The 13,783-nt window shown below is 43.3% G+C and overlaps 1 protein-coding gene across 1 annotated transcript; it reads right to left on the reverse strand.

Annotated features, from left to right (window-relative positions):
* Positions 1–3,843: 3,843 nt before the first annotated feature.
* Positions 3,844–8,522, reverse strand: LOC137914272 (transmembrane protein 115-like). The gene is made up of 3 exons (XM_068757877.1): positions 8,031–8,522; positions 6,098–6,462; positions 3,844–4,562 (listed from the first exon to the last, which is right to left on the reverse strand). Exons 1-3 carry the CDS (start codon positions 8,520–8,522, stop codon positions 4,259–4,261), a joined length of 1,161 nt encoding a protein of 386 aa, XP_068613978.1. The 3' UTR covers positions 3,844–4,258.
* Between the last annotated feature and the right edge of the window lie 5,261 nt (positions 8,523–13,783).

Genomic DNA, 13,783 nt, shown 5'->3' on the forward strand with positions numbered 1-13,783 from the left:
ATTTAGATTGCTAATTTAAGGAATCGATCAAAGGACATGTAATGCCAGTTATATTCCTTATGAAGTGAATTCTTGCGTTATCTTGATAACGACAGCTTTGATTATTTGAATTATCCACCTAATTTGAGTTTAATTATTTGATTGTAGTTTTGCCAAACCGTGAAGCTCTGACTTTTGTTATTCTGTGCCTGTAAAACAGCGGCAAACTGTTCATGCCTTTACTTAGTGCCCCACCTGGCGGTACGTTTGGGTAACAAACAGAGTTCGAGGGCAAATGAAGAGGATCGGATCACCACGAGGTTGGAAGCAAAATCATTCGATTCCCATTATATATATATATTTGTTTAACATAGCCGATAGCATTGATACCATAAACATTATATATATATATATATATTGGCAGGTTTATTGACAGAATATACTATTTATCAGCTATTTCTATTGCAAAATAACAAAATAACTGTTTATCTAAATACAACAAATGCCTGTTTTCCCCATATTAAATACAAGATGTTACTGTTACTGCCCACTAGGCAGTACGACCTACACAACCTCTGAATGACAACCATATCTACTAATGCTATTATCCGCTCCACACGTGATGCACAGCCAGGCGCCGTCTTATGACAGTGCTCCTGAGGAATCTTAACCTATTCCTCACCAACAAAAGCCTCCCGGTCTGGAATATGGCGGACATTTCCAGCTGCAACCACCTTCTTCAAAGGCCATCAGAGATTTTCAAAGGGTGACTATGACGGGCTCTGTGGAATGATCCAGGAATTCTGAAACCAAGGCGCACTGTCCTTTTGGCATGTTCAGTGATGCCTAAACTGCAGCTTCCTTGCATGTTCCTTGCAGACTGAGGAAGCGAAGCAAGTCATTTATTATCTGCCGCTGATCTGAGTCCAGGTTCATCTGTTAAGGAACTGGGAAAAAGCTCTTCAATGGCGTCCGGCACACTGGAGAGGAGTTCTCTTCACTGGTGAATCCTGGTCCACGCCGAGCCGGGTCGAGGGCAGACCTGTTCCTGTATATCTACATCTACAGCATGAGGGAAATTATCCAAACAGCAATGCAAAAAAGAATCAAAGCAGTCATTATAGTTTCATACAATCAAATTTTATTTCAGATCAGGAAATCCAAAAGCTAAAACAGAGAAGTCTGTGCAACAGCCACACCAGAGGAAGATTGACAGTCATTGGTATTAACAAGATCTGTTGGTGCAAAATATGGAGAGACAAGGAAAATCAAAGTAGTAGCAACTATCAGAAAGCCAAAACATGACTGAATGAATCATGTGCTCTGCCACTCATCAATCATCATGCAAAGAAAACAGCTTTAATGCACAAGTCAAGGAGGATGGTGCTACCGTTTTACAAAGTCCAAACCAAAAATATAAGAATCAACCTCATTAAATCCAAAAGGCAGCGGCTCTGATGACCAGCAGACGAGTTTTCAATGCAGCAGAACGTCAAGGCCTCCAATAACTGCAAGTGGCCGATGCAAGCCAAGACGGGCAACATGAACGTTTGTGTCCTAAATAACCAGAGAATTAATTTGCCGTTACATCAAGATGTAACATAAGGGTAACAAAATGGACATCCAAGTGAGATGACCTTTGACCTTTGGTCATTTACACAGGAAACCAAGCAAGGGAGAAAAAAAAAAAAACTGGTTAAAACAGAGAAAGCACCTGCAGCAGATTGAAACCATTCACCTGAGCATTTATTAAGAAGCTCATTCCTGACTGTAGAGGACTTGGCTATACTGATGAACCCGGTGACTGTAACCTCTTCTTTCCATAGCTTTTCTCCGTCATCAATACCGAGTGTACATTTCCACCACAGAGACAGACGGTGTTGTGATTGCAGTCTTGAAGCACGTTAATAACCAGAGGAAAGAAAATACAAAAGCACAGACAAGAGAAAAGCGACTGAAGGGAGCGGCTCGGCTGAATCTGAAACCACAGACTGCAAACTTGCATCCCTACATATTTTGACGTGCCAGCTAACACAATGTGACTGGATTGTTCCTTCAGGGATCTAATCAACAACGCTTTGCTGCATCGCTTGGAGTGGAGCGGCTTGAGCTTTCAGACGTGGCAGCGCCTCGACTCGCTCTCCTCTCTGGAGCCTCATTTGAAAGACAGCCTCTCAATGCTCTGCCCATTCATACATTCATTTAACTACCACCAGCCAATCCTGTTCAATGAAAGTGCACACACTCCCTCAGCCGGAGTAAACACCTTGGTGCTAAAATAAGAGCACGGTGAAGTGAGCACAAGACGCAAGGAGAGGCAGAGAACACTGGACACGTCTCAGCATTGAAATGGTGCATTTGTTTGAACTTTCCACATCCAATCTCAAACTAAAGATATTTAATCTGAAGTTTTGATCATTTCTACAGCATTAAATAATGTAGACAAACAGCAACGCATTTAATCTGAAAACAACAGCACTCCATCAGCATGCTGCTGAATCTCGCTTTATACTTCATCTGATTTTTCAGGAGCTTCTGAAGAAACTGCCGAGGTAACGGCGTGAAATGAAAAGCCGTCAGATCGGGAACGATGGGAAACCTAAAGCACTTCGTTTTCCAGGAAGAAGGAGGAATGAGAAACGTAATGGCTCAGAGCTTAGCGTTCTTTAAGCTCCCTGTTAATTATGTGCAGCAAAAGTTCATTGTTAGAAGTTCTCTTTAAACGTGGAAACAAAACCGATCATAAAGTTCACAAAACAATTCGCCAGATTGTCATCGCCGTGATTGCAACATCTGAAATAATTGATCGGCTGCCACTGACTCCAATCCACAAGGACAGGCGGACAATTAGAAAGTCAGCGATTTGGTGATTGCCACAATAGACTGACATCAACTGCGATGACTTCTACAAACTGAACGAATAGCCAACGGTTTACTCTGCAGATAATCTATAAAAGGCGAGTCTGGTAAACCCGACCAGGTTGACGCCCGACCAGCGCAGGCATCCTGTCTATAAATAACTTTTATCCTCAAGTTAGTGGCGCAAATAATATGAAGGGAAGAGTTGACTAAACACAGATACGAACTCTAGATCATTATGAAGTCAGACCACACAAACGCCGTGCTCCTTCCTACTCGCCTTCCGAGGCAAGCACCAATATTTCCTGTCTGTCATGGCGCTGCATGATGACACAAACATGACAGATCCCCCCCACCCCCCCTTCATCCAACATAATGAGCCCTTCCTCCTTATCATTCCAGATACCATAAGGTGTAAGTAGGAGAAAGTTCAGTTTGATGCTTCATGTAAACATACAAATATAATTCACTATTTTTTTTTGCAAAATAAAGTTGTGATAATCATCCCCAAACATGAAAAGACCGTTAACATGCTGTTTGCAAAAAACACGTGTTTTTGATTTTGTTTTCTAACGGACAGACCAAGAACAAAACAAAAAATAGAGAGAGAATGAAAATAGTTCTGAAAAAATCAGGGGGAGTAAAAGTTGGTACATGGTCCAATTTCTGTGCCTGTTGTTGTAGAGACACAACATGCAGCGGCAGACAAACCGGGCCCACAAACAAAAGTATCTTCACCTGGACAGTCAAAGTTCACCAGCAGCTTCGCTCTGGTCCAGCCGTTGGATCAGTCCGTCTTCCTTTAACGGCAGGACGCACCGAGAGCCGGTGAACGTAACGTTCGTGTCTCTGCCTTCATCATGCCAGAACTCTTACCGTCAAGTCCTTTAACAAGAATGAAGAATTTCGGCACGCGTCTCTGTCATTCGCAGCTTTCTCGTTGCTGGCATTCAGAACAAATATGGCTGCTCCAAAAATGATTTACAAAAAGAACGTTGTACACCCACTTTGTTATTTATTTAGAAAGCAAGAGGGAGACACGGAATAAAGGGGACAGAGCTCTGCACGTTGGGACTACGTCTGGGTAAGACAGAATTTCTGGTTGACCTTCAGGTGTACGCAGTAAAGAGGACAATAATTAAGCGTCCAGAATGCCCCTCTACCCCGAGCATTAAAAGCAATACATCTGAACTGCAAAGTACATTTACCATCCCCCGTTGGGCTTCATTCGGACATCGACAGAGTGTCTCTGAGCGCAGCATCACGTGTATGAACTGGTCAAGGATGTTGCGTTTGTTGGCGTGTGTGCCGAGTCACGGTCACTGAATACATTTGCATACTAGTCAGCTGAATACAACTAGCATACATGCGAGTGCCACCGACCCGGCGTGAGCGTATCCGTACACACGAGTTCCATTTGTTACGATTTAGAAGGTGCGTCCTCAAAGCTGATGATGCTGGTCTCTGGGTGTTGTGCTCCGCCCAAGGATGGGACACTGCCACTCTGGGACAATGAGGACAAGGTGGCGGAGAGGGACACAGCAGCATTTCCCCCTGCTGGTCTCAGCGAGGAGAAGGAAGGGTCCCGCCCGCCAGGGAGGAGCGGCTGCGTGTCCGTTCTGACCTCGTCGTCTTCGTCGTCTTCCTCATCGTCCATGCTCGGCCAAGCAGACTGGTCCTCAACGCGCTTTAGGCGCTCATTCAGGGCCTTGAGAGCCAGTTGTCTGCAAGGAAGACGGAATGAGAACAATTAACCAGAGGGAAGGAGTTATGCTAGCAAGGTGGACTTTTGATAGCTCAAGCGTTCCATAAAGTTCTAGCCTGATGTGGTAGGTGGCATCACCGTATGGACCAGTAAGAGTATTCAAACATATTTTACAAGCAGTAATATATAATATCATGATCAGATTATCCCTCTACGCACTAAACATTAATGGAAGATGAGCTCCATCACAAGCAAACTACTTGTACTTGGCGTGAAAGCATCAACCTGTGTTAAATGCAGCAAGTAAAATATATTTACTTAGGGTGTAGTTGTACACGTGCAGTTGTGTGAGCACCCAGTAGAAACACAGAATATGGTTAGAAACACAACAAATAATAGACAACGACGGTCTCGCAGTTAAATCAGTGTGTTCTGGTTGAGTGGTGTTCGTTTTTCCCGCATAGACGACAATACTTAGCAGAATTGCCCACTGGCGGCTAAAGGAGCAATACGCCTGCATGCTTTGTGTGTGTGTGTGTGTGAGGCTCATGGAGCAAAGAGCTAACCCCAACTGGCAGTATGTCCGCAAGACAACAGAACGAAGACAAGCCTGATAACGGGTGTTAGTGAGTGAGGGTTTGTTGTACAGCAGAGGCATTAATGTGCCAAAACTACTTTAAAAGTAAAAGCTCATAACTTGTAGTTCGTGCACACCTGAGTGCAAGAAATACTAATATGCATCGGGTAAAAGCCGGATGATTAAATATTCATTAGTTCTACCTGGAGCTTGAGGAGCATGTTCTGCATCAGTACCGACTGCAGCAAGAAGATACTGCACATGCCAAGAGAACAGAAACATTTTGGCCCTACACTATCGGATAACATCACATGATTGGGCCAATATGTATCGCGCCTCCTCAGTGGGCAAATTCATCATCGCGCTCATGGGAGGAATGCTGGGGTTGGGCAAACTGGGGTTTGTTAGGGGCGTTTTTGGAGGAGGGAATGCCCTCAAATGTCACATGAGTCTCAGTTCTTGGACTTCTGCGTTTCTGAAACAACGCGTACGTCCATGGTTATGATTAAACCCGCAGCCTGTCGCTCCGCCCCCTCCACAAGCCTTGAACGTGAGCGCCTGTTTAGCTTGGCTGGACATGTAGTAGATGAGAAAAGAAATCGCCCGTCTGGTGCAAAAGCAGAAATGCTTTTGTTCATGATCAGTAAGGTAATTATAATGATAGAGCCGCGAACCTCACATAATGGTGATTGAGTAATAATTATAATCTTAATTTGAAGCTTTACATGGAAATACACAATCAAAAATATAACGGGCACAAAGTTCACCTGGTCAAACGGTAAATATTATGAAACATAACCCAAAGTTTTCCTGCACTAAGTCAAAGAAGGACCCCCACCACCCTTTTGTCTGATCCAGTATCTGATATTTAATTTCAAGGTCAGCCAATTTATCAAGCCAACCTTTACATAAGATTAAAGAGTCAGTTCTCCACGCGTGTGCAGCTGAGCTGTACATTCTCCTTTCGTCCGACTCACCTTCTCCTCTCTGCATCTTGTGGGTCTGTCCCTGGTAGGCTGATAGTGATGGAGGAGGGCGCCCCCACGTCGTATCGCTTAACCATCTTCCTGCACACCTTTATCTTCACCAGGGCAGCGTGGACCAGTCCTGCTACCAGTCCCACGGCAGGCTGTAGCGCCTCAGGGAAGAAACTAGCAAAGGCAAAGTGGTCCGACATGTCCCCACGGCCCCGGCTGTGTCTCTGGTAGAAGCGCAGGTAGACCCAGCCCGACAGGGCTCCATAACTGTATGCAGCGAGGTGGGCGGAGCTATCAAGCAGCCCAGACAGGCGAAGCAAGGTCAGGAGGAGGAGCACCAAAGCCGGTGCTGCTTTGAATCTCACCTGAGACGGCAGCAGAAAACGGTTTTAGTGATCATGAACGCATATTACAATACAAAGGCTCATCTCCCTTCTCTTCGGTGACAACAACTGACTCGGGTTGGTGACAAGTAGGAACTCTAACTCAATGACAACGGGTCAGAGGTCAGAGGTGAAGGTGGTAGGCTGGAGTCAATGTCAACATGTAGCAGAGTTTTGATACACGAGTGCATTTCCTAAACTCCTGGGAAGATTAGGAACTAATCTGACCCAGTTTAAACTCATTACAAGCACAGAAAGCCTCAAGGCAGTGCTAAAAGTGGATATTCCTGGTATTAGAGCCTCATCTAGAATGTGTAGATAATGTGCGCTTTCACTTAAAACAAAATAATTTACTGCACAAATTGTGTAAGATGCTATACAAAAGAGAATCTGATTTGATCTTAAAATGTTATATTTAAAGATGACGGTATTATTCACATTTAGATGCCTCTTCAGGGGAGTAAATACTCAATAGCCCAACTATTGGCTTGTATATAGTTTGAACTGGCTATTATGCAAATGGGAATTACCATCTTCAGTTGTAATCTGTTTGTATGTTTGCACTGATACTATCAAGAATGTGTGCAGAGTGCAAAAAACAAAACAAAACAGGAGGAAATACTCTCCAGTAAAACGACCCCATTAAATAAATGTTGTTCTCCCGTCTGCTTAAATCTGTTGCCTTTCTCAATGCTGTGGTTTCTACTGTTAAGCTAATACTACAATACATTTCTTCCAATGCGTAAGTAGCTGGAGCTTTTTATATAAAACCGCACCCTCACAGGCAAAATCGTACTTCTGTCAAATAAGAGTGCCAAGAGTGTCAAAGAAAATAAGCACATCACTTTATACCACGTTTAAATACTCGCTATGCTTCCTTCACACCTGAATACAAGGTTTGGAATTGCCCTCCTGCACGAACGATTCAGCACGCTCTGGTGGTTTATCACATAAAAAGTATGCGGCCAATGAACAGGTTCTTTGTTTCCGCGTCAAGTTCATAATACTGCACATAAACTAGATTTAATGAGGGCTCTGCTTGAGGAAATGTTCTTAAGGTTAGCGCTAGTCGAGTTGGATAACAAAGCATTCATTCTACACACTGCCGATGCTAAACAACAAGCAATGCTCATTTATGCTTTCCTGGACATTTTGGCATTTTCAAAATTACAAACTATTTAGGAGGAAAATTGTTTCAACAGTAACCTTATGAACAATGCTACAACTTTGCTCCTTCTATTGCTGACCAGCTGCTTCTTGAAGGAAAATGCATTTAGAACATTGGGAGATGTTTCCCCTGCTCTATGCGCACCTTTTGATAAATCCTCTCTTAATGTAAAATAAAAGCAAAGCACGTTTAAATAATATCTTGTGAACGGAACGAGAACCTTTGTGTGCTGGCTATAGCCTAAGACATGATAATGCACACATCAGAAGTACAAGGTTATCAATAATAGGCAACATTCTCAATTTAACTGAAGCTTAAAAGGAGCACACGCAACACACATCAATGCAGAGCAGAAACTATTTTCCATATTTGTTAGTGTCACCTGTGGAACTCTGAGCACTGTCGTGTCGCCCATGGTCTGTTTCAGTGCCACCAGGACCCCTCCGAGGAACCCAGCCGCTCCGTGGACGTGTACATCAAACAAGTAGTCCAAGTCAAACGTGGCAACATAGGTTAGGAGGTAGGAGAATCCAGCCAGGAAGCCTGCCGAGATGTTGACCACTGCGAAGAAGATCAGGAGCTCCAGAGCCCCCCACAGAGGCTCCAGCAGGCGCCCGCATGCAATAACTGTCCCCACATTGGCTGCCACACCCCAGGCATGCTGCTCCACCACCCCGTGGGTCACCAGCGTCCACACCCAGAAGTTGGGTGGAAAAAGGTAGCCTGGAGTCACTCCCAGTACATATGGAGAGTTGACCTCCCACGACAACAGATAAAGGAGAACCACCACAGCACTTATACTTTTTACCACCACACTCGTGCTGGCAAGGGCAGCCAAAAAGTGCTGTCGGGCTACAGGCAGGTATCGATTCATTGTAGTTCGTTTCTGAGTGGGGTGGGGGGGGGGGACACCTTCTTGAGCAGATGGGCTCAAGAGACAGAAAAAGCAGATCTGTTGTCTCGGGCACAGGCAGTGAATAATGGTATGGAATTAAAAATGTTCGGCCGAGCAGGTTACACCTGTACGTCCCAGCAACACCAAATTCCACAGTTCTCCGTGAGTCTTCATTTGGAACTGTCCTTCGATTGATTAAAGGAACTCAGATAAAGACATCAACACGTGTTGTGTTAGAACACAGTAACAAACTCTGGGCTACAATAGATAAGACTGACAAAGTGATAACCTCAGCTGGGAGATTAAAATATATTGATATATATATAACTGCCGACCTTTGGTTGGCGTAGACAAAAGTAGAAGAGGCTTAGAAACAAACGGGAAGTTACCAAATATGCTAAACTTAACTGAGAAAGTTATATCTTAGCCAACTTCTTCAATTTTATAGCAGAGTTAGCTTAAAACACAGAAGCGCTAACGTTAGCTCGCCGTCAAACCGAAGGCGTACTGGGAGTGTGCTGCTCGATATCCGCCACGAACAAGCAGGGCAAGTTGCGTCTTCGTTTGACAAGACGGGACAACTCGCTTCCGTAAAACCTGACCGTTCAAACGGGCCCACGGAGCTCCTTCTTCTCCTCCTCCTCCTCCTCCTCCTCCTCTGCGTTCACTCGGCCCGGTGGCTACCGGGCTAGCCCGAGGATCTCCAGTAGCTAGCTAGCACCAGGCCTCCAAAATACTCTACAATGTTGTCGATTAGACGATTCGCAACCGCAATCGAAGATATTTTCAGATTATATTTACTTCATTCGTTCATCTTATTATTGTTTCGTCTTTTGAGAGCGGGTCGCAAAACAAAAAAATCATATTAGCAGCGTTACATTGACAGGCACTCCTCCCGCAGGTAACACTCGGGATGGGACGAACAACACTGGCGCGTCATCACTGTGTCCAGTGCGCATGCGTGAAACCCCAGATTGGTGCGCGTATCGCTTTAACAAAAAGTCACGTGACCGATGCGGATGTGCCGCGACAAAATGTGTTTCAAAGGAAACAAAATGCATCGACTTGTTGCGGGTTCGTGGATGGAGATTACGTTGTTTCCTGTCGCCTACTGGATTTCCGCTTTGCTCCCATTCATGGATCGTTCTCGGAAATGTGTGAATGGATCCATTTTTAGTGTTATTTCATATGATTGAACACTTTGGTTAATAAAATCCCACATAAACATTTTAACTCTGAATTTTATTACATACAAATTTGCTATAATTTACATGCCAACTCTTGAGCATTTAAACCAGGGGTCCCCAAACTACGGCCCGCGGGCCGGATCCGGCCCATTTCCACATTTGGCCTGGCCCCCTGAACAATACCAGAGACCCAAAATAGAATTTACTTATTTTCCTTTCCATACAACATGAGTAGCCTCCCTTTTATTTGGGACAATTTTAATGATGGTCACATACGGCCAGAAAGTTAATGTTCCGGTGCTCTGTAATATCAACTTATTACATAGTAATTACTTTGTAATAACAGGGCAAGTTTCCTCACCTCCACGGTGGCATAGTTGGCAGCACTGTGGAGGGGGGCAAAATGGCCCTGGTATCAAATCCCACTACGGGAATGAGATGAAGCAGGGGCAACAGGGTAGGCCCAGGGCACACCTGAGCGGAGTGGAGTGGACCAGTGGTCCAGTTCACTCCGCCCAGGCAAGGCCCTGGGCCTACCCTGCCGCCCCTACTCCACCCCCACTCCCACAGTTGGATGCAAACCCAGTTCCTCTGGCAGTAGACCGGTAACCCTACCGACTACGCCACCGTATAGGTGAGGAAACTTGAGGTATTCTCAGACCACAGCGTGTTATGTTGTATGTATGTTGTTCTGTGTTGCTATGTTGTTGTGTTGTTATGTTGTGCTTTTTCCTTTTGTGTTATGTGGAGTGGGCGTGTCTCCGACCAGGTGACGTTGTACTGGATTCAAAACCAGTGCCTCTGGTCTAAAGTCAACAATGCTACTGTCTATTTATCCTAACGCTTGGTAGGTTAACATCTGGGTGGTGTAGTGGGTAGTGCACTTGACTCCCTGCTGGAAGATCCTGGGTTTGAAACCAAGGTGTGCAGCATTTGGGTTTTTTACAAGAATTTGAGGTTTGTTGTTTGGTCCTCTGCAGCTGTATTGGATCAGCTGATTGATCCAGTCGTTCTTCACCTCTGCACTTCGTGATAGTGCTGGAGAGAGACTGAGTTTGGGTGTGAGAGGCATTGCGTGTGTGGCACTCGATTCATGTCACTGTGTGTAGTTGTGATGGTGAGATGAACCCTAAACTACAGCCTGCCTCCGCATTCGGCCCCTAAATGTTTAGGCACCCCTGCCATCATCACACTTTTCCTACAAACTGGCCCCGGCCCTCCATCAGAGAAGGGAAAAGTGATGTGGCCCTCACAGGAAAAAGTTTGGGGACCCCTGATTTAAACAAACAAGCAACATTTGAACCCTTCACATGAACAACTTCACTCAGCAAACAAGTGGAGAAAATGATATTATACAAAGATGATCCTAGTTTAAGTAAGAGACTAGCAATTGAATAAAGATTAAATATTATTTCACAGGCTAATGTTGGGTTTACAGCATGCAAGTTTTTCAATTTTTTTCCATTTTGTTTACCTGCAATGATTTTAGATCTACAGAAGTCAGGGTTAAACAACTCAAAATGGGGCATGGAGCTCAAACAACAACCTGATTACCCCCTCCTATAAGACCAACATGGGTAAATCATCTTTTTATAATACTGCCATCAATTGAGTAATTTAATATTGGTTTTGGTTTATTTGTATTGTTACATGTCGATGATTTATGTACTAAAGACTTTCAACGGAAACAAGACCGCAAGGGCTTTTTTGAAATGCTCCTCTTAGACAGGATGTTTGACTGTATTTGTACTGTAATACATACTACTGTGTGACTGTACTTGTACTCTAACATTCTATTTACCGTAATAAATATACTGTATTCATCATCATCATCATCAGGGAACATGTTATGTGAAACTCCCCTCTTAACATACAGGTATAACTGCTGATGTAAAAATAAAGGTAAATATTAATGTCAGGGATTAAAGAGATTGGGTGTGGTTTTGAGGGAGGATGAAAACAGTCACCCAAACAATAATTAGATTTATTTGCAGTTTTACAGTCAAATTATGAGCCATGACCATAAAGCACAATGACATCATGAAACGTCTCATTTTTCAGCGACGATCTTTATCCTTCTGTTCTCGTAAGATGAGTGGACGCTGCTGTTCAGTCTGTTCTTGTTCCACTTTTTCCTTTTTGGGGGGGTAAATGTGACGTGAGCTGTCGTTGTTTAAAATACAATGAAGGCCTGGGTGTTGCTGGTCTACATTTCAGTGATGAAACATGAAGAATATGAAACCTGGATGACACCCAGTTTTCTCTAACTTTATTCAGACTGAGCTGGTCCTCAAACGCCCCAGATAGCTTCCGGCCTCAGGAATCAGGAAGTCACGATTGATCAGGATATGAATTTTTCATAGTTCAATCTTTTATTTGCCTCACCGTTTATTTCAAATGCAGGGTAGCATATTTTAATACTACTGCGAAGAAGAAGAAGAGAAAAAAATAGTAAAAAGTTTATTACTGATAATGTTAGTGATACTAAACGCTGCATTGGGCTGATATGTTGGTGGGATTAGCAGTCTGTCGGGATAGAAATATATAAAATAAGATATTTACATTGTTTTACAGAATGAACAGAAAACAAACGTAAACAATTTTTCAGAATAACTCAACTCCAATATCCTCAGAGAGAGAGAGAGAGAAAATGACCTGAAGAAAAAAACATCCAAGTACTTAGTCTTTGTACTTATTATGGAAAACCTTTTTCTACTCAAACATCACAGTAGCTATCATGATAATAGATGAATATTCCCGCTCTGACCCAAAGGCTATGTGAATTCATTTGATCGCAACAGCATCAAAGTCATGTTGCCCGCAGCGATAGCAGGGCTAAAAAGGACAGAGGAAATTTGAATGAGCTTTTTATGGTGCAGTCACATCTGTCGTCTTAAATTATCGTCATTGAATTGACAAACGAATAAAACAGCAGTGATTTGTGAGGCCATCTATCTTTTATTTCCAGCCCACTGATTAAAGTAATTATTTCTGAATTAAGTGACGACAGCGAGGCTTAAAGCTCAGTGATTCACGACAGGAAGTTGCTGAAGCTTTGCATTCATGTAAAAAAGCTTCCAATGAGGAGGAAAGAGTGCAATCAAGTCATGACTCACTGACTTATTATTTGTGCTGCTGCGTCATTTGGTTCTAAATAATCCAAAAACGATTTCAGCTCCATTAACAGACCTCATTTACATGGCAGGAAGCAGAACAGCATGAACAAATCTTGTCGAGCAATTAAACGGGAAGCCACCTTCAAATGAGGGATGTTGATTTGGACAATATGGCACGCCATAAATGCAATCTCTTGTTCACTCCTGCACCAATTCATGTATTTACCATTCTTTTACACGTTCTCCAATAAGGGATACTGATACCACAAAAAGTTCTATTTTGTACATTTAACCGTTTACAGTCGTTTCTGGTAGTAATTATATTAATCACAAGCTCAGGTTTACAAAACCACGACGAGCTCTGCAGTTCAACAATCAAGCAAATCCGTCCAGCCTCTGCAACGCGAACTCTCTCCGTGCGAAACGGAGTTATTCAAACGAAACCAGACGCTTCTCACCGGAAGTGATCATCAATATTTATTGATCTATCCTCTTCTGGTGGCTGCAATTAAATAACAGCCACAACAAACTTGCCAAATGAGGCCATGTGAAATGTAGTATTTAAGGAATGATCAGAAGAGTTTATCATTTGGTTTTAAGGATGGCAACCATTTATATCATCTATAAACCAAAGCTAAATCCTTCTCTTGATGCTACATTATTGATCCTGCCACATTACAACAGGCTGATCAAACACCAATAACACTGAACAGACCAATGCACGTAGATGTAGGAGTCCGTAATTACTGGAATCAACGACAGGAAACTACACTTAACTATTTCTCTCTGGTCTGTTTCCATGCATTTTTCATCTGAATTTTCTTTCTTCCCTTCTTACAGTGTGGTTTATAAACTGGATTATCTACTGTAGATAATTTTTTTCCCAACTGTGCTCTTCAGCCATCAGAGAAGCCTTCCTGAAATTTAAATAATGAAA

Source organism: Brachionichthys hirsutus, unplaced genomic scaffold, assembly GCF_040956055.1.
Source record: "Brachionichthys hirsutus isolate HB-005 unplaced genomic scaffold, CSIRO-AGI_Bhir_v1 contig_301, whole genome shotgun sequence".
Lineage (NCBI taxonomy): Eukaryota > Metazoa > Chordata > Actinopteri > Lophiiformes > Brachionichthyidae > Brachionichthys > Brachionichthys hirsutus.

Bases quoted from the DNA above. Each gene is read 5' to 3' on its own strand.
- LOC137914272 (XM_068757877.1), bottom strand. From the start codon at position 8,522: ATGAATCGATACCTGCCTGTAGCCCGACAGCACTTTTTGGCTGCCCTT. The intron at 6,463-8,030 runs GTGACACTAACA...CTGCCGTCTCAG, and splicing joins CAGTGCTCAGAGTTCCACAG to GTGAGATTCAAAGCAGCACC. The intron at 4,563-6,097 runs GTGAGTCGGACG...TCTTCCTTGCAG, and splicing joins CAAGATGCAGAGAGGAGAAG to ACAACTGGCTCTCAAGGCCC.